This window comes from Lingula anatina, chromosome 6 (assembly GCF_051362555.1).
Source record: "Lingula anatina isolate TDL-2025a chromosome 6, LinAna3.0, whole genome shotgun sequence".
NCBI lineage: Eukaryota > Metazoa > Brachiopoda > Lingulata > Lingulida > Lingulidae > Lingula > Lingula anatina.
Genome location: NC_141772.1, coordinates 20477501 through 20496170, shown reverse-complemented (window position 1 = coordinate 20496170; position 18670 = coordinate 20477501). Strand labels below are relative to the sequence as shown.

General features: G+C 34.9%; 2 protein-coding genes across 2 annotated transcripts in view; one reads left to right on the top strand and one right to left on the bottom strand.

The window, feature by feature from the left end:
• The window catches only part of LOC106157373 (integrator complex subunit 13), a 28310-nt gene extending 13710 nt beyond the window's left edge, over positions 1-14600 (top strand). The window contains exons 15-18 of the mRNA XM_087014937.1: positions 4259-4471; positions 4857-4978; positions 13035-13173; positions 13610-14600. Of these exons, the coding sequence (XP_086871063.1) occupies positions 4259-4471; positions 4857-4978; positions 13035-13173; positions 13610-13676 (541 nt within the window). The 3' untranslated portion in view covers positions 13677-14600. The remainder of the gene's footprint in view (positions 1-4258; positions 4472-4856; positions 4979-13034; positions 13174-13609) is intronic.
• A 189-nt stretch (positions 14601-14789) lies between these two features.
• Positions 14790-18670, bottom strand: part of LOC106157372 (uncharacterized) — a 6425-nt gene continuing 2544 nt past the window's right edge. Inside the window, exons 3-4 of the mRNA XM_013533000.2 lie at positions 17256-18670; positions 14790-16975 (exon numbers count right to left, since the gene is read on the bottom strand). The exon at positions 17256-18670 is cut by the window's right edge and continues 1124 nt beyond it. Coding sequence (XP_013388454.2) covers positions 15762-16975; positions 17256-18670 — 2629 coding nt within the window. The 3' untranslated portion in view covers positions 14790-15761. The remainder of the gene's footprint in view (positions 16976-17255) is intronic.

Below are 18670 nucleotides of genomic sequence, written 5' to 3'. Positions count from 1 at the left end.
TCAACAATTGCTGCCTTGACAGAGGTCTGCACTCTCAAAGTGCTTTTCTAGTTTTGTTGTTTTCCTTTATAATTTTTTCTCAAACACTTGCATTTGTGACTTTTAACTCTCATCTGCCTGGGGCTCTGCACATTTTCTGTATTTCTACATAAGCAGTTGTATTGTTTTTTATGTCTTTAAACATTATGTAATATTATTTTATGCACTGTCATCATTTTTCAAATATTGAGACTTTCATAATGTGAATTTGAACTCTCATGGTCCTGAAACTGTAATCTTATTGAAGGGGTGGATTGAGACCATCTTCTGGGTCTTCCAGAAGACATTCAGGTTATTGAGTTTATATTGACTGGTATCTATTTTTTTCTGTTGGAAGACCATCAAAATGGAGGATGGATCAAGATAGATACTTTGTAATACTGTCAGAAAATATCTCTGGGTCTGCTCCTGTTATTGACCATGTTACCTGTTGTGCAAGATTAAAATTCAGTGTTGACTGACAGTGCTATTATAAGCATTATTTATTATTGCATCAAAATTGACAAAATGACCTTTTTTGCATCTTTATTTTCTGTTTTTTGTCTGTACATTTGACAGCTTTGCTGCCTTGTTCTTATATTGGGACTTTCATCATGTGAATTTTAACTCTCATGGTCATGAAACTATAATCTTATTGAAGGGGTGGATTGAGACCATCTTCTGGGTCTCCTGGAAGACAGTTAGATTTTTTAAATTGATGGGTATCTATTTTTTTCTTTTGGAAGACCATCAAAATGGAAGATGGATCAATAAAGATACTTTAGAATACTGTCAGAAAATATTTCTGGATCTGCTCCTGTTATTGACCATGTTACCTGTTGTGCATAATGAAAAATCAGTGTTGACTGACTGCTATTATAAGCATTATTTATTGTTGCATCAAAATTGACAAAATGACCTCTTTTGCATCTTTTTTTTTCTGTTTTTTGTCTGTACATTTGACAGCTTTGCTGCCTTGTTTCTCTTTTTTCAGCATATATGCAGCACCGATAACATCATAAATGGAAAACCATTTTACCTTTTGGCTTGAAACTTACAGAACTGATGAATATTCATAATACGCAGGTCAAGTTTGAAAATCAGCATGATCGGGCCATTTTTAGGGAAGTTATGCTGTTTTTTCACTTTTTTCAACATATATGCAACGCTAATAACACAATATAAGAAAAACAGATAGGCCAATTGTCATTATACTCACAGGAGTAGTCAAACTAACTAAAATGCAGGTTGAGTTCGAAAATCAGCATAATCGGGCCATTATTTTAGAAGTTATGCTGTTTTTTCACATTTCCTTAGATTCAATTGTTAGGCATGTTAACAGTCTCATTATTGAACTAATAAGATACGTAAAAGTGTTTGTTTGACATTTCCTGCATCTTAATAACATTGTTAGTTGATTATGTAAAAATAGTGGTAAACTTGTTATTGTGTATTATGTTATAAAGTGTCAAAAATGGAAATAAACAAATATCATCGCAGTTTGTCAGATTCAATCATCTACTATATTCATTATCTCAGAATGGAGGAAATTGGACATTTAACACTGTTCTATTGATATTTTTCCCATCTCATCAATTTTCTTAGTTGATCATATACAAATGGTAGAAAACTGTTTATTTTGTTTTATGCTAAAAAAGTGTTTTAAAAATGGAAGTAAACCCATTGCAGAATAGTGCTGTCTTGTTTCAGCATATATGCAGCACCGATAACACGATAAGTGGAAAACCATTTTACCATTTCCCTTGAAACTTACAAAACTGATGAATATTCATAATACGCAGGTCAAGTTCGAAAAATAGCATGATCGGGTCATTTTTAGGGAAGTTATGCTGTTTTTCACTTTTTTCACCATATATGCAACACTGATAACATGATAAGTGAAAAATCCTTTTACCTTTTGGCTTGAAACTTGCAGATCTAATGAATATTCATATTACGCAGGTCAAGTTCGAAAATCAGCATGATCGGGTCAATTTTAGGGAAGTAATGCTGTTTTTTCACTTTTTTCAGCATATATGCAACACCTTTGTGCTATATGATGGTACTGTATGGATGGCAGTCTATAAAATTGTCCCTTGGGTGATCACTAATTAAATTAAGGTCTATAAAGTCACTTGCCTACTCATTAATTTTCAATTGGCCATTAAATGAGATTACATAAAACACTCCTTGAGATTTCCCTGTAAAGTCCCATAGGTTTAGCTCTCTTAACTGTGTCACAAAATTAGGATTTGGTGATAATTGTGCAGATAAATGGTGTTAAACATTGCAAATAAATTTACAACAAAAAGAATGTGTTATGCCAACATGCTATAGATGAATAACAGTGCTTTATTTTTCTCAAACTTGGCGTGGTTATTAATATCAAGTTAATACAGCTAGATAAAAAGTTTGAATAGCAGCTTTATTGGAATTTTTTTACGTTTTATTTAAAAAATTTTTTAAATTATTTTTCAAACACTAGCATCTTCAAGATGTGATTTTTTACTCCCTTCCACCAGAAGTGCTGTGCATTTTCTGTATTTTTGTATATAATTGTTATTTCTTCAGATTTAATTCTTAGGCATGTTAACAGTCTCATTATGGAACTAATAAGATATGTATAAGTGTTGTTTTGACATTTTCTGCTTCTTAACAATATTGTTGATTATATAAAAATGACGGTAAACCTGTTATAATATTGTGCATTGTGTAATAAAGTATCATAAATGGAAAGGAACTCATCATTGCCGTTTGTCAGATTTAATCATTCACTATGTTCAGCATCTGCAAATGGAGCAAATTGGACATTGAAAATTGTTCTATTGATATTTTTCCTATGTCAACAATTTTCCTAGTTGAACATTTAAAAATGACAGTTTATTGATCATTTTGTTTTAAAAAAGGTGTTGAAAATGGAAAGAAAATCATTTCAGTACAGTTATCTCTTGTTTACATTTTGGCATTTTGAAAGTGTGACTCTGAACTTCCATGGTTTTGAAGACCTTCCCAAATCACATTTTCTGAATATTCATGATACTTTTATTTTTTTTATAAAAAATTTGATGGTCATTATGCTGTTAAGTATTATGTTTTATTGCATGAAAGTTGAAGAAAACCCTATTTTGGACACTGCTGCCAGGATAGCGATTAAGGGAAAACCATGTACTTACGATACTGAAACTTACTGAAAAGTTTCATAAGACAGAAGTGCAGCTTGTGTTTGAAAACCAGTGTGATTGTTTTCTGTTTTGGAGGCAATGCAGGTTTATAGAGTGCTATACTGGCATTTTCAAGTTGTAACTTATCACTCCCATCTGCCAGGAGCCCTGCACTCTTACTTTGTAACATTTTCTGTATTTTGTTAAGTTACAAGAATGATTCTTAGGATTGACATACAGCCAAAAAAAAAAATTAATAATATATATATATATATATATATATATATATATATATATATATATATATATATATATATATATATATATATATATATATATATATATATATATATTTTTTTTTAATGAGTTTAAGCAATTTTTTTTTGTGTGTAATTTTCACTGTACCTCATTCTGGCATTTCCAAAGTTTAACTCTTATCAGCCTGACACCTTAGGGACTATTTCCAGACCCTATCATGCTAACTGTGGATCGATCTGTCTCCATGGGAATTCTCGCTAAATTGCAATCAATGTAAGTGGCTTAGTTGTCTGTCACGCCTACTGAAACTGGCATGCCAGAATCCTAAGACTCTCAAACTAAAAGCAATTTAGTGAGAAACCCCTTGGAGTTGGATTGATCCTGTTAGATTGATCTAGGTATGGGAACTTAGTCTAATGCTTGATACACATTTTACTCTCATCCTAATCCAATGTTATGCAGAATAAGAATTTGATGTTGGCTATGCAGTTACAGTAAGCATAATACATTAGTTCATCAGAATTGACAGTATCCTATTTCCTGCGTTTTTATTTTCTGGTTTTTGTCTGTACATTTGACAGCTTTGCTGCCTTGTTCTTACATCTGACAGCAAAGGAGATTATGTTTTCATTGGCTTTGGTTTGTTTGTTTGTTAATTTGTTTGTGGACAAGTTATCTCAGTAAGTCCTGTTCAAACTTGGATGTAATATTCAAGATAGATGGCTACCCAGGAGGGAAAGGTGAAGTGATTACAGTTTCCACTGTTTCTCTGAATAAACGTAATTTTTCGAAATAAAATTGCACATTTCTCTTTCATTCAGGGATGAACAATATCGTCAGATGTGGAATGAACTAGAAATGTTCATTAAAGGCCATGCTGGCACCTCAGCCAATCACAACGAGGTTCTCAAATGTCTGCTGGACTGTAAACGGCCAGAGGAAGGAAAAGGCAGCAGCGGCTCACCAGTGAAGGTGAAAGAAGAGAAAGCTGATCCATCACGGCAAGCGGAAGCTGCTTTGAGGGATTATGAGAAGTATGGGATTTTTTGTACAACATGTGTAATAATCTATGTGTATTGGTGAATTGTCTTAATGAGGGTATTTTAAAGATTGAAATCTGGATAAAAGTATATGATAAGATGTTGGCTGTGAAATATATAGTCTTGTTGAGAATGTGAACAATAAGAATTTGTTTCCAGCTAAATAAGATATAATTTATAATTTGCTGTAATTATAACAATTTTACAATGATGTTGAAAAAGTCATTTATAAATGTTATTCTGTATGTAGCTGTAATATTTAGAATATCTGTCAATACAAAATTGAATACATTTGAATGAATTGGAAAAAATGAGCTAGTTGATATCTGAATCATAATTTACTTATGATAAACTGACAACATCCATTTTGTCTGCACAGGTATCAGAAGATGTCAGAACGAGAAAAACAAGATCTGAACAAAGTGGAGATAAAAGACTCTCCAGACTCCCCTCCTCCTGTGAAGCAGCAGAAGATGTCCACTATAGGGAAAGTAACACCAGGTAAATACCTTCTACCATGGGTGAAAGATTTCAGGAGTATGCCTGATTTTAGGAGTTTCAGTCTTCGTTTTGATAATTAAAAACATGGTTTAAATGCGATGAGAAATTGCCAGCAATGTTTTATTATCAGTTTTTACAACTTTCACCCATATTCTACTGTATAGAATTAGTGTTATAACTTTTTGCATTCTAGTCCGTGGGCCAAATACCGAAACCCTCCCCCCCCTTAGTGATTTTCGTTCACTATGTTTTTCTGATAGCTTAGGTCCTTAGCTTTTATTTTCTGCTTGTTTGCCATTAAACTGGTGGTGGGTGTGTCAGCTACAGCCGTTGCCATGGTAACACACGAGTTAAAAATTGACATTTCTGAGCCCAACAAAATCTAAAATATTTCAAATACATAAACTAAATAGAATTCAAAATCATTCTAGACATGTAGTCTAAGATGTGCACTATACCTAACGATGAACAAAATTTTCCAAGATGGCAGCAAATCCAAGATGGCGGCCAATTTTTGCTGTTTTTTCAGAAATTTTGATAATTTTTAATTTTTTAATTCTTATTTAATTATTAAAGAATTGCAATATCTGAGATATTTTGATGCACCATTGTAGCATGGAATCTCTACTTTCTGCCTGTAGTGTTTGTTCAAGGTACAATCTTTTTATTGAGATGAAAAATCCTGAAATCCAACATGGCTGCCACAAAACAAGTCTTTTACATGTAGCTGTCCTGTCTGGAAATATGACAGATTTATCATCCCAAAATAAGTTCTTCATTACTTTTGGTGCACTGAATATAAAAACAGAACCCTTTTCAATTACTTGACTTAATTTGGATTACAGTATGGCTTTCAAAATTCAAAATGGCTGCCAATGACCGTGAATTTACATCTTTGTAACCAGTAGACTAAAATATGACCGCAATATTCCTAATTTTATCTTAAGTTTGGATGAATACTTATGTTTTAATAGTGCTGATCACTACTAGATGTGTGGTCATGTAAAATGATTAAAAAAAGAAAGATCAAATGGTCAACAATAACCTAGACTAGATAAAAGACCTATAATACCCCCCCAATAAATGCAAGTCACTCACATTTGACCTAAGAAATCACACAAAGTTTCATGCCCTACATGCTAATCACTCACATTTGACATGGGAAGGAATACATTTGAGTTGAAATACTAATGTATTCTGTCGCATTTGAAAGAAATGGCTGTCAATGAGTATAGGGGACTATATATTTATGGTCAATATAATACACTCTTGCTAAAAAATTGATAGAAAATTATATTCGAAAAAGAATGTTACTTAGATTGATTTTATTAACCTGAACCTCCCTTTAGCGACTTTTATTTACTATTATATATCGCTTACATCCTAAGATCCCATTTTCTGCTTGTTTTCTATTCAATTAACCCAGCCATTGCCATACTAAACACAGGGGTTCGAAATTGACATTTCTGAGACTAAGAAAATTTCATACATTTCAAATATATTAACTTCAAGAATAATGTAAACTTAAGAGGACATCTGTATTCGTGGTATGATGGCAAAACATTCTTTGAACATCCAAGATGATGTGATTTTTTGCAAGATGGCAGCAATATCAAAATTGCAGCTGGTTTAAGCTGATTTCTAAACCTGTTTCTACTGTAAGTGACTAATGTTAAAAATTTAATAAATTTAATGGGATCAAGAAATGTTAAGTATTTTGATATCCATATGGTATTTAGTCTTTACTTACGGATTATAGTGTTTGTTATTCCTATAATTATCATTTTATTTCTATTGGGCAAGTTGAATGACACAAAATAGTTTGATTTTGAGTGAAAGGCAACTAGTTTGCAAATATAGATGGCGATTTTGCATTTCTAAACAATTATATTTTAAGTAAAATGTTATAAAAAATTAAATTATATATTCAGTTAAAGTTAGTGGATATATGGATTTTTCCAAAACCTGGATATAATTTTACCTCTCTAGCAGTTTGAAGCTGAGTTATGGCATATACATGTAAATGTTTTATTCCATTTATTCATATAGATGAACACCATCTTAGATTGTAACAAAAACTCAGTTTCAGAGGTAACAGCAATTTTAAATTGGCTTTCCAGTGAACATTCTTCATTAAAAAGACTACAGCCAAGACATTTCATCCATTTCCAAAAAGCCTTAATCCTAAATATTTAACTAAATATGGACAAGTGTTTCCGTGAAAGCAGTGTAGAAAGGGCATATTTGATTATAATTAACTGCACAAATTTTAGAATTATTTGTTTGTTGCACTGTTTAATATTATTGCAGCAAAATTCATACCTGCACTGTCATGGCCATTTGTGGCCATGGTGAATTTTGGAATAGCCAAGTAAATATAATTTGGCTGAAAATGAATAGAAATGATTTATATTTAGATAATATGCTAATAGGTTAATTCAGTTTATCAGAAAGAGCAAAAGAGGCATTTTGAAACGAAAATGTAATATATATTCGGTCAGCACAGCAATATGTATGAACCCTGTTTTCTGATGGCCACCATGGGTTTCAGGTTTTATTACACTTAAAAAAGAGGATATAGGAGTAACAATCACTGTAAACAGTAATTATGCAATTCTGTTCATATCAGCATATCCAAAAACCTAACATTTTTCAATTCCAATGCTGCTTTCAAAGTTTACAAAAAGCTACTTTCAGTAATAAGAAGAAAATTAACATAAATCTATCGTCATCTTGGATTGGCTGCCATTTTGGCAATCTAACTATGATAATTTTTTCAAATAATTGTACCACCAGCGTTAGCGCTGGCGGTACACATGGTTTCGGTCTCGTCCGGATCGCTCCGCCGGCTCCGCCGGCTCCGCCGGCTCCGCCGGACGGCTACCGTTACCGCTTCTCCTCCTAGACGGTAAGGCCCCCCATACCCATCTCATGGATTTAGGTCACCTATAATCTCAACTCGTTCCACGTAAAATTTGGGCTTTGTCGGTATTGGGGTCTGGGTGTGGCACTCATTGCAATGCACCCTTGTCCAAAAATGGCAAAATTAAATGCTAATTATCTACCCTACGGAAGGAGTTACGGGAAAAATTTCTACAGACGGCTTTCCAAAAGTCATATGTGTAGATTTCAAATATACCCTCGGATTTGACCTTTGACCTTTACTTCAAGGTCAAATGGGCCAAAATTTTCAAAAAAATGAAATTTTTTACGAAAAAAAAATTTTTTGCCCTGTTATTCAGACACCACACAGACTTAACCAATAATATTATTGGAAAGTGTTACCCTTCAGGTCATCTTTCATCTCCGTGAATTTGGGGTCAATCGGTGCATTTTCACAGGAGTAGCGGCCATAAGATACCGAAACTGAAAACTGTCTCTAATTCGGGAACCGTTAATGCTAGAGACCCATTCTTTTTTGCATTTTGTAGAGCATGTAAAGCCCAACACTTGAGGTGGTCTCGGTTTTTTTGTATTCCATACGGTTTTCGAGTTACGCTGTATCAAAAAGTACATATTGGTGGTGAAAGGAAAATGTACGGAAGCCCACTGGTGCCATATGTAGAAAAAAAAATTATCTCGAAATTTCGAGATACTATTTTGAAATTTGAACAAAAAAATTTACCACCAGCGTTAGCGCTGGCGGTACACATGGTTTCGGTCCCGTCCGGTCCGTTCGCCGGCTCCGCCGCCATGTTACCGTTACCGCTTCTCCTCCTAGACGGTAAGGGCCCCCGTACCCATCTCATGGATTTAGGTCACCTATAATCTCAACTCGTTCCACGTAAAATTTGGGCTTTGTCGGTATTGGGGTCTGGGTGTGGCACTCATTGCAATGCACCCTTGTCTAAAAATGGCAAAATTAAATGCTAATTATCTACCCTACAGAAGGAGTTACGGGAAAAATTTCTATAGACGGCTTTCCAAAAGTCATATGTGTAGATTTCAAATATACCCTCGGATTTGACCTTTGACCTTTACTTCAAGGTCAAATGGGTCAAAATTTTCAAAAAAATGAAATTTTTTACGAAAAAAAAATTTTTTGCCCTGTTATTCAGACGCCACACAGACTTAACCAATAATATTATTGGAAAGTGTTACCCTTCAGGTCATCTTTCATCTCCGTGAATTTGGGGTCAATCGGTGCATTTTCACAGGAGTAGCGGCCATAAGATACCGAAACTGAAAACTGTCTCTAATTCGGGAACCGTTAATGCTAGAGACCCATTCTTTTTTGCATTTTGTAGAGCATGTAAAGCCCAACACTGGAGGTGGTCTCAGTTTTTTTGTATTCCATACGGTTTTCGAGTTACGCTGTATCAGAAAGTACATATTGGTGGGGAAAGGAAAATGTACGGAAGCCGACTGGTGCCATATGTAGAAAAAAAAATTATCTCGAAATTTCGAGATACTATTTTGAAATTTGAACAAAAAAAAAATTATCTCGAAATTTCGAGATAGCATTTTGATATTTGAGCAAAAAAATTTATCTCGAAATTTCGAGATAGTATTTTGAAATTTGAACAAAAAAAATGCTATCTCGAAATTTCGAGATAATTTTTTTTTTCAACATATGGCACCAGTCGGCTTCCGTAAAAATGTGCAGTACGGTAATGGATAATAAATTTTGAACTCCGGAAAAATAAAACATAATGCTTGGCAAAGCAGACAACTTGTGGTCAAAAATGACATTATTTTATCAAATTTAAACTTCTGCAACTTCAGAGAACCTCCCATTTCAAGAACTTTGACCAAAATGACCTTTTCTTTATTTTAATTAATTTTTTCTGTAGGAAATTTATGGCACATTATGGTAACTCCAAAATTATAACATTTAGTCCCTTATATCTCCAAAACTGGCAGAGATAGGTCCATAGTTACTATTGAAGTTGAATAGGAAGTCATATACTGGCAATCTTACTGTGACCTTGACATTGACCTTTGACCTACTTTTCACCATGAACTGAACTTTGCAAATTTTGCTTCCCTTTTATCTCCAAAACTGGCAGAGATAGGTCCATAGTTACTATTGAAGTTGAATAGGAAGTCATATACTGGCAATCTTACTGTGACCTTGAAATTGACCTTTGACCTACTTATCACCATGAACTGAACTTTGCAAATTTTGCTTCCCTTTTATCTCCAAAACTGGCAGAGATAGGTCCATAGTTACTATTGAACTTGAATAGGAAGTCATATACTGGCAATTTTACTGTGACCTTGAAATTGACCTTTGACCTACTTTTCACCTTGAACTGAACTTTGCAAAATTTGCTTCCCTTTTATCTCCAAAACTGGCAGAGATAGGTCCATAGTTACTATTGAACTTGCATAGGAAGTCATATACTGGCAATTTTACTGTGACCTTGAAATTGACCTTTGACCTTCTTTTCACCATGAACTGAACTTTGCAAATTTTGCTTCCCTTTTATCTCCAAAACTGGCAGAGATAGGTCCATAGTTACTATTGAAGTTGAATAGGAAGTCATATACTGGCAATCTAAATGTGACCTTGAAATTGACCTTTGACCTACTTTTCACCATGAACTGAACTTTGCAAATTTTGCTTCCCTTTTATCTCCAAAACTGGCAGAGATAGGTCCATAGTTACTATTGAAGTTGAATAGGAAGTCATATACTGGCAATCTTACTGTGACCTTGAAATTGACCTTTGACCTACTTTTCACCATGAACTGAACTTTGCAAATTTTGCTTCCCTTTTATCTCCAAAACTGGCAGAGATAGGTCCATAGTTACTATTGAAGTTGGATAGGAAGTCATATACTGGCAATTTACTGTGACCTTGAAATTGACCTTTGACCTACCTTACAATGAACTTAACTTTGATTGCACCATTTTTAGTTATATATATTTTTTGCATATTTTGAAAATTCTTGTTGATTGCATTTTTACAGCTTGTCAAGCACAAGACTGGTGGCTGCACCCCTTATTTTGTGTATGTGGGGGTCTATACGAATGCGCTTGCTCCAGCTGGTGGTACAATATTCGGAGGCGGTATCGCCTCTCTGATCCTCTAGTTTTATTGATAACTGAGGTCCAAGTCTAATTTTTTTTTAAAGTTTACAATACAGCGAGTTCATATATTTGAAATACATGGCAATTTAAAGGTCTCAGAAATTATAATTTTAAAACCCCTGTGTTACTATGGCAACAGCTGAATCTGTCACACCTTTCAACTATTACATGGCAAACAAGCAGAATATTTGAACTTAGGGCCCAAGCTATCAGAAAATCATAGTAAATAAAAATTGCTAATAGGGCTGAGCTAGCTTGAGTTTATTAAATTTTATTTTGTATTGGAATAATGTATTATATCATTTCATGTGTAAGCAAATTGGCGGCCATTTTGAATTTCGAAAGTCATAATGCAATCTGAATGAACACAATTTATAGAAAAGGGTCCTAGGTCCATATTCAGTACACCTAAAAGTAATAAAGAATGTAATTTGGGATGATTAATATGGCATCTTTCCAGTTAGGACAGCCGTATGTAAAAGACATGTTTTGTGGCAGCCACCTTGGATTTCAGGATTTTACGTCAAAATTAAAAGGTTAAATCGTCAACAAGCACTTTAGGCAGACAGCAGAGGCTTTTTACCATTATGGAACATCAAAACACATGCCACATTGCAATTTCTTAATAATTAAATAAAAACTCAAATATAAAAAAATTCCCAAAATTATTAAAAAATGAGCAATAATTGGCAGCCATCTTGAATTTGCTGCCATCTTGGGACATTTTGATGATTGTGAAGTATAGCACACTTCTTAATTTACACATCTGGTATAATTGTGAATTCCATGATTTTAAATGCATTTGAAATATTTAATTTTTATTTATGGTCTCAAAAATATCAATTTTCAACCCCAGACATTACCATGGCAACAGCTCTGTTACTCACACCCACCACCAGTTTAATGGCAAACAAGCAGAAAATAAAAGCTTAGGGCCTAACCTACCAGAAAATAATAGTAAACAAAAATAACTAATGGGACTAAGTTGGTGGGAGATAATTAAAATTAATATTCTGTTGGAAGAATATATTATATCACTTTTAGCCAGTGTGTATAAGCATATTGGTGGCCATTTTGAATTTTAAAAGTCTTAATGTAATCAGAATTAATGCAAACTGTTTTAAAAAGTCCTAAGTTCGAATTCAGTTTATTAAAAGTAATAAAGAATGACACTTTGATGATAAATCTGGCATCTTTCCAGTTGGGACAGCAGACTTATATTTTGGCCACCATTTTGGATTTCAGGATTTTACAACAAAATTAAAAGGTTTCATCTAAAATAAATACTGTAGGTAGCAAGTAGAGACTGTATGCTATTCCGGCGCATCAAAACATACCCCACATTCTTATTCCTTAATAATTGAATAAAGACTCAAATATGAAAAATAATTGAAATTACTAAAAAATTAGCTAAAATTGGCCGCCATCTTGAATTTACAGCCATCTTGAAATATTTTGAGGATCATAAAGTATAGTGCAGCTCTTAAACTATACATCTGAAAGGATTTTGAATTCCATTCACTTAACACATTTGAATAATTTAATATTTTTTTGGTCTCAGAAATTTCAATTTTTAATCTCAGACGTTACCATGGCAACGGCTGTAGCACACACACCCACCACCAGTTTAATGGCAAACAAGCGGAAAATCAAAGCTTAGGACCTAAGCTATCAGAAAAACATAGTGAACGAAAATCACTAAGGGGGGGGAGGGGGGTCTACATTGGCCCATAGACTATTCATATTTGCAATATAAATCTTCTTTTTCTTCATGTGTCAGGTCTAGAGCAGACATGAACAATCATGGCCATCTTTTCTTCTCTGTTGCCTGCCAAGTGAATGAAATCTGTGTTGTTGACATCTTGCTAACATATTATATCAGGTCATCTGTGAATGTCATCCTCTCTCTGCCCCAGCCTCTCTTGCCCTGGATCTTTCTATTTATTATCAGATTTTCCAGGCCTTGATTTCTGATTATGTGGTAACAGAAATATGTAATGTTTATTTAATGTCATTTTAGGGCCTCAGTCGCTACTGAGTTTGTGGACAAACAGACTGAAGAGCCAAAGTACCAAGAGACACAAAGAATTTGATGGGAGACTGGAAAGTGATGGACCACAAGCTGAGCTGTACATTCATCTAAAAGAAGAGTTGCAAGGGTAAGGGAAGAGTGGTAAAATTAGTAAAAAGATGTAAATAATTTGAATTTAAATAAATGATTTAGATTTTGTTTTTTATAATTATTTTATTAATTTTTAAAGTCTATTTTGATTTTGAAAATAATATAGGTAAATTTAAAATTTAATTTGGTAAAATTGTTAAGACTACACTTGAGAGCAGAGTTGAAAGGACAAGGAAAAAAATTGAATTGAGAAAGGTTTACCACTGTCAACAGAATGCCACACCTGTGCATTGAAATTCCTCAGTGTCGAGGTTACTGAAAGCTGGTTAAAGGCACACAATGAGCATTTGACTTTTATATAATATAAGTTTATTATCCTGGTGAGATTTCTAATTGGTCTTTTAAAAATGTAAATAAAAATAGAAATGAATGCTCATTATTTCTGCTGATTAGATATAAATTTTTCTTTTCAGAAATGCTCCAGATGGAAACTTCCCACAAAACAAAGGCACTGCTGCTGCAAAGTTAAAGACAAGCTGATAGTTTAAGTTATGTGAAGACTTGAAAGAAAAACGATTTCTATTTGACACAACACATGCCCTGGCCTTACAGGAGACAGCTTCTATAATTCTGGTTAAGCCACGGAATGACTTCAGTATTGCTGCCACCTATACCTTAAATTAGGACTCACAAGACAGTCTGAGCTGTGTACTTCTGACTAAGTAAAAACAATGCCAAAATTATATAACAAAGTGACTGATACAAATGTTAGGAATAATTTTATCCTGCTCAGTTGTGAAATCGAGTAGCATTTTAAGACAGTGAGTAATCAAAACAGCAACAATGTTTACCAGTTGAGAAATGCGCCAGACTCCACAGGTGATGGCAGTAGGTTCAGACACCGCTGCATGTCTTCATGAGAAAGTGTAAAGTATCATGGTAAGAGAAGAAACCTGTTGGTTTTGAGAGTTTCAGATTATTGATGTACGGTGATGGATCTAGGCAAGAAGGAATTTGATGGATTATGAACTCTGATATAACGAAGTAATTGAGCTGGGATGTTAAACAAAGTTGGACAAACAAGCCAATAGCAACAGTTTTGAGCAAAGCCCAGAGAAATGTTTGAAAAAAGTGCATCTACCAAATAGGTGCAAATAAATGATTTTGTTTTCAACAGTGATGGGGACAAAATGGAAGTGGTCTTTTGTAGAATTAACTGGCAGAATTACAGCAAAATAAACCACATATTTTTAAATATTATAAGTTTTTATTAATAAAGAAGAAATGTCAGCCCTGTCAAAAGGCACTTCATTCCTAAGTTAACAGAGATATTGAAACGTGTTTAAGCATGCAAAATGCACACAACTTTTAGAACCAGTTCTTGCATTCATGTTGGTAACAAAAAATTGATATCATAAATGCAAAATGAAATAAAATCTATAAATAAATCTTCACATTGAAGCATTTTGCTTGTTAAATTACTTGCTACTGCATTACCTTCTACTGCATTGAAAATTAAATATCTTTGGAAAAAGACAATACAGTAAATTAAAAATTATATCATCTTGAAATACCTTTTTAAAGGTATATTTGAACATCCCATGATTATTCTTTTGACCAATCTTTTAAGATTTCAACTGAAAATTTGGCAAATCGGATTGATATATTTATTGGACGGTAAATCTTAATGGACATCTAAGAAAGTATACAGATTGTTATGTTACATACAAAAGTTCCTCTACAAAAAGAAAAATATCTTTATGTAAAAAATTGCATAGAGTTCATGGAATATACATAATTAATTTTCATTCTTTAAGCATGATGTTATAAAAGATATTTATGAACAATCAAATTCATAAATAGAACATTAAGTAACAGTTGAAAAAATTCAATACAACTTATTCAATGGCTGTTTGAGACCTTTTGGAGGGAAATTAAGTAAACAAATATCGTAAATATAAAGAAAAGCTACAAACTTTATAATTAATTGAGGCACCGGGAGTCTGAAAATCCATACAACCATGTGTTATGGCAAAATAATAAATATCAAGAATGTTACATATAATGATAGTACTAACTGGGGCTTTTATAAGGGAAGTCTGCTACATAAATGCAATGTAGCGATCCTGATCTGTTTGTTACAGGTGAGTGTCCAGTACATGTGGACTGAGAGGGTACTTGAACAAGCGCCCACAATAATCTTAAATATGAGTTTGGATTTAATAAACAGTATTGTTTCAACGATCCACAGCAAACAGCTTTAACAGGCAGTGTAAAACAGTAACTTGAGGAGTACCCATTATTGTTAAATAAATGCAGTTTCACCCAGCTTCAGTTATATGGGACAGTGATATGGGACTATTGGCTGAATTTTTTGGTCAACTTCAATTCAAGATATACAGGTTTTAGTTCACTAACATTAGAAAAAAACTATTTGCATGAAACATAGTAATTATCTTTCTATGGTAAATGAGGCGGGTACAATATTTTAATAAAGTGGACTATTAGTCATTCCTCTAGGGTAAAAGTAGACAGAATTGTAGATTTTTTTTTAAGTTCAGCCCAGCTTACTGTTTAAGTTATTTTATGAAACCAACCCCAGGCTATGAGGAGAAAGGGGTGTGGCTACACTGATGAATCCCCTTGCTCAGCTAAATAGGGCGGAGGGAGGCGATAGGCAGGTGGGGGTGGCCTATGGGGGCCCCGCCCACTCCCACTGTGATATGAAGGTGGGGGTGTTGTCTGATCCCCCTGATCAGGCCAATCAAAGTCAAACTGTGGTACACGATATTGGGGTGGCGGTGGTGGGTGTGGTCTCTCTGCTGGGGGTCTAGCCACAGGACCCCCCATGAGGGGATCACTGTCAGGTAACAGGAATAGTGGTTTCTTAGGCTTACGATCCACCTCCTGTAATTCGAGCTCCTCCGGTAAAATGACTGGTTTTCGTTTGCCACGCTTGGCATTGTATGTTGGCTTGTCTGCCTTGACCAGTCTGTCTCCACTGTCCCTACGACGTCTGTACAGGATGCAGACAATCAAACCAATGAGCAATAGAATCAGCACCACACCCACCGCTGGGATAATTGTGACAAGATAAATATAGTAGTTGTCAATGGCAACTGCCCCCACAGAAACTATAGGGGGCAGCACATCACCTGGCACACACACCCCTAGGGGGCGATACTGGACGGAGAGCACCCTGAACTCCGGGAGCATCGCTGCGGAGAAATTTGATTTGATGTTCCCTGATGTTGGGTCGATTATTTCATCTAGAAGGAAGTGTATGCTTTCATTTTGACAAACTAGTTTTGAGAAACTGTTGTTACTCCAAGCAACATTCACAGATCCATTAGTGACTGATACAACTGTTACAAATCTCGAGTCTGAATCCCCGAAGAATTTTCCAATCTTTTGCATCAATGTGATCAAGTTTTGAGTATCATTAACAAACTGTAAGTAATTCTCCTCTAGAGATATGACAAAGACATGGGATATATCCACCACACTCGAACTGTTGATAAATATATTAAACACCTCAGTGCTGAATAATCCACCAGAATCTTCTGCCATGAGTTGAAATTCCTGCGGATTAAGAAGCAAATTGGCAAACACTGGAACTCCATATATGATTTGATTTGGCTCATTAAACAAAACCCATGACGCAGGCCCAAGTATTTCTCCAGTCCCACTGTCCAGAAGGGACAGATTGAGGTGTCTGGTGTCCCCGTCTTCTCTGTCGTGGAAGGTGTCGCGGGGTACTAGGTAGCTGAAATACTCCCCTTGAAACACCCGGAGATTATCGAACTGGTTGTACAGTATGGGAGCCTGGTTTACTGGCACTGGAAATACGTGAGTATAAATTATCAACTAATTTGTTATTTTTCTGTCAGAATTAATAATTTATCAAATTATCATTGTTTTTCTTTATTCAATTTATGTATAATAATCCCTTCCTCCAAATGAAATTAAAAACCAGATCAATAATATATAATCAAAAACCATTCATATTGAAGTAGCTACTTTTTTGCTAAATTAAATACTAGTACTAGAATTCATATAAAATGTGTACAATTTAAGCCACACACATTTATGTACTTTCCAGTGACCCTAGTAACTTACCTGTGGTGATCTCTATTGTAGTTGTCTGCACAGTGGTAGTTGGTGGCAATGTAGTTGTCATTACTGTTGTTGTTGTTTCTTTGGCTGTTGTCATGGCAACAGTAGGGCTCACTGTAGTAGACGGAGCTGTAGTAGACGGAGCTGTAGTGGTCTCAGAAGTTGTGGTTGTCTCATCTTTCGGTGTTGTAATTTCAAACGTTGTTGTCACTGCCTTTGTTGTTGTTGTTGTTTCTGCTGTGGTTTTCATATCTGTTGTTGAAGTTGGTGTTGTTGGTTTTGTTGTTGTCAATGCTGCTGTTGATGTTGTTATGCCTTCAGATGTTGTAATACTCTCAGTTGTTGCCTCAGTAGTAGTTGCCCCTTCCGTGGAAGTTGTAATGACTTCCGTTGTTGTTTCAGGTGTTGTTGCAGTGGTAGCGGGTGTGGTTATCGACTCTGTTGTTGTAAGTGATGTTGTCACTGGTATAGTTGTTAATGATTCCGTTGTTGTTGTTATTTGCTCAGTTGTGATTTCTGTGGGAGTAGTTGTAGTTGCTTCGGTGGTGGCAATAGTTGTTTCAGTTGTAACTGCTGGCACCATTGTTGTGACTTCTGTTGTGACATTTGTAACTGCTTCAGTTGTGAGCATTTCAGTGGTACTCAGTGCTGCTGCTGTTGTATTTTCTACAGTGGTATTCAAAGTCAGAGTTACTCCTGTTGTGGGTTGCAAAGTTGTAGTTACAGCTTCTGTTGTCAGGTGTGGAGTTGTTACTGCTTCAGTGGTGAACTCCTCTGTGATGTTTGCTGTTGTTGTATCAGTTTGTATTTTTGTTGTAGCTGTTGTCACTGCTTCAGTTATATTTTCCGTAGTTGTTGCTGCTGTTGAAGTTGTAATTCCTTCAGTTGTAGTGGTTGGCTTTACTGTAGTAGTATCTTCTACAGTGGTTGTATCTTCTACTGTTACTGTTGTTGTTGGTGCTGATATTGTTGTGTTTAGTACAGTGGTTTGTTTCTCTGTTGTTGTTGTTGTTATTGGTGTTGTTGTTGGCATTGTTGTTGTATCAAGTTCAGTAGTTGTTTCTTCTACTGTTGTTGTCTCGGCTTCTGTTGTTGTCACTTCTTCTTCAGTTGTAGTTTCAGGTTCAGTTGTAGTTGCCTCTGGTGTTGTTGTTGTTATCTCTGTTGTTGTTTCTTCTTCTGTTGTTACTGTTGTTGTTACTGCTGGTGTTACTGTGGTGACATTAAAAACCGATGACGATGTAACTGAGATTGTTGCTGTTGCTGATGATGATGATGTCACCACTGTGTCTATGCTGGTAGATGTTGTATCTACAGTGACAAATGATGACAAAATAAGAGTAGAAAACTCAAAAGTGCTGTCGCTAGACTGGTCAACTAGTGAAGATGTCTCTATAATGCTGGACAAAGTAACAGTT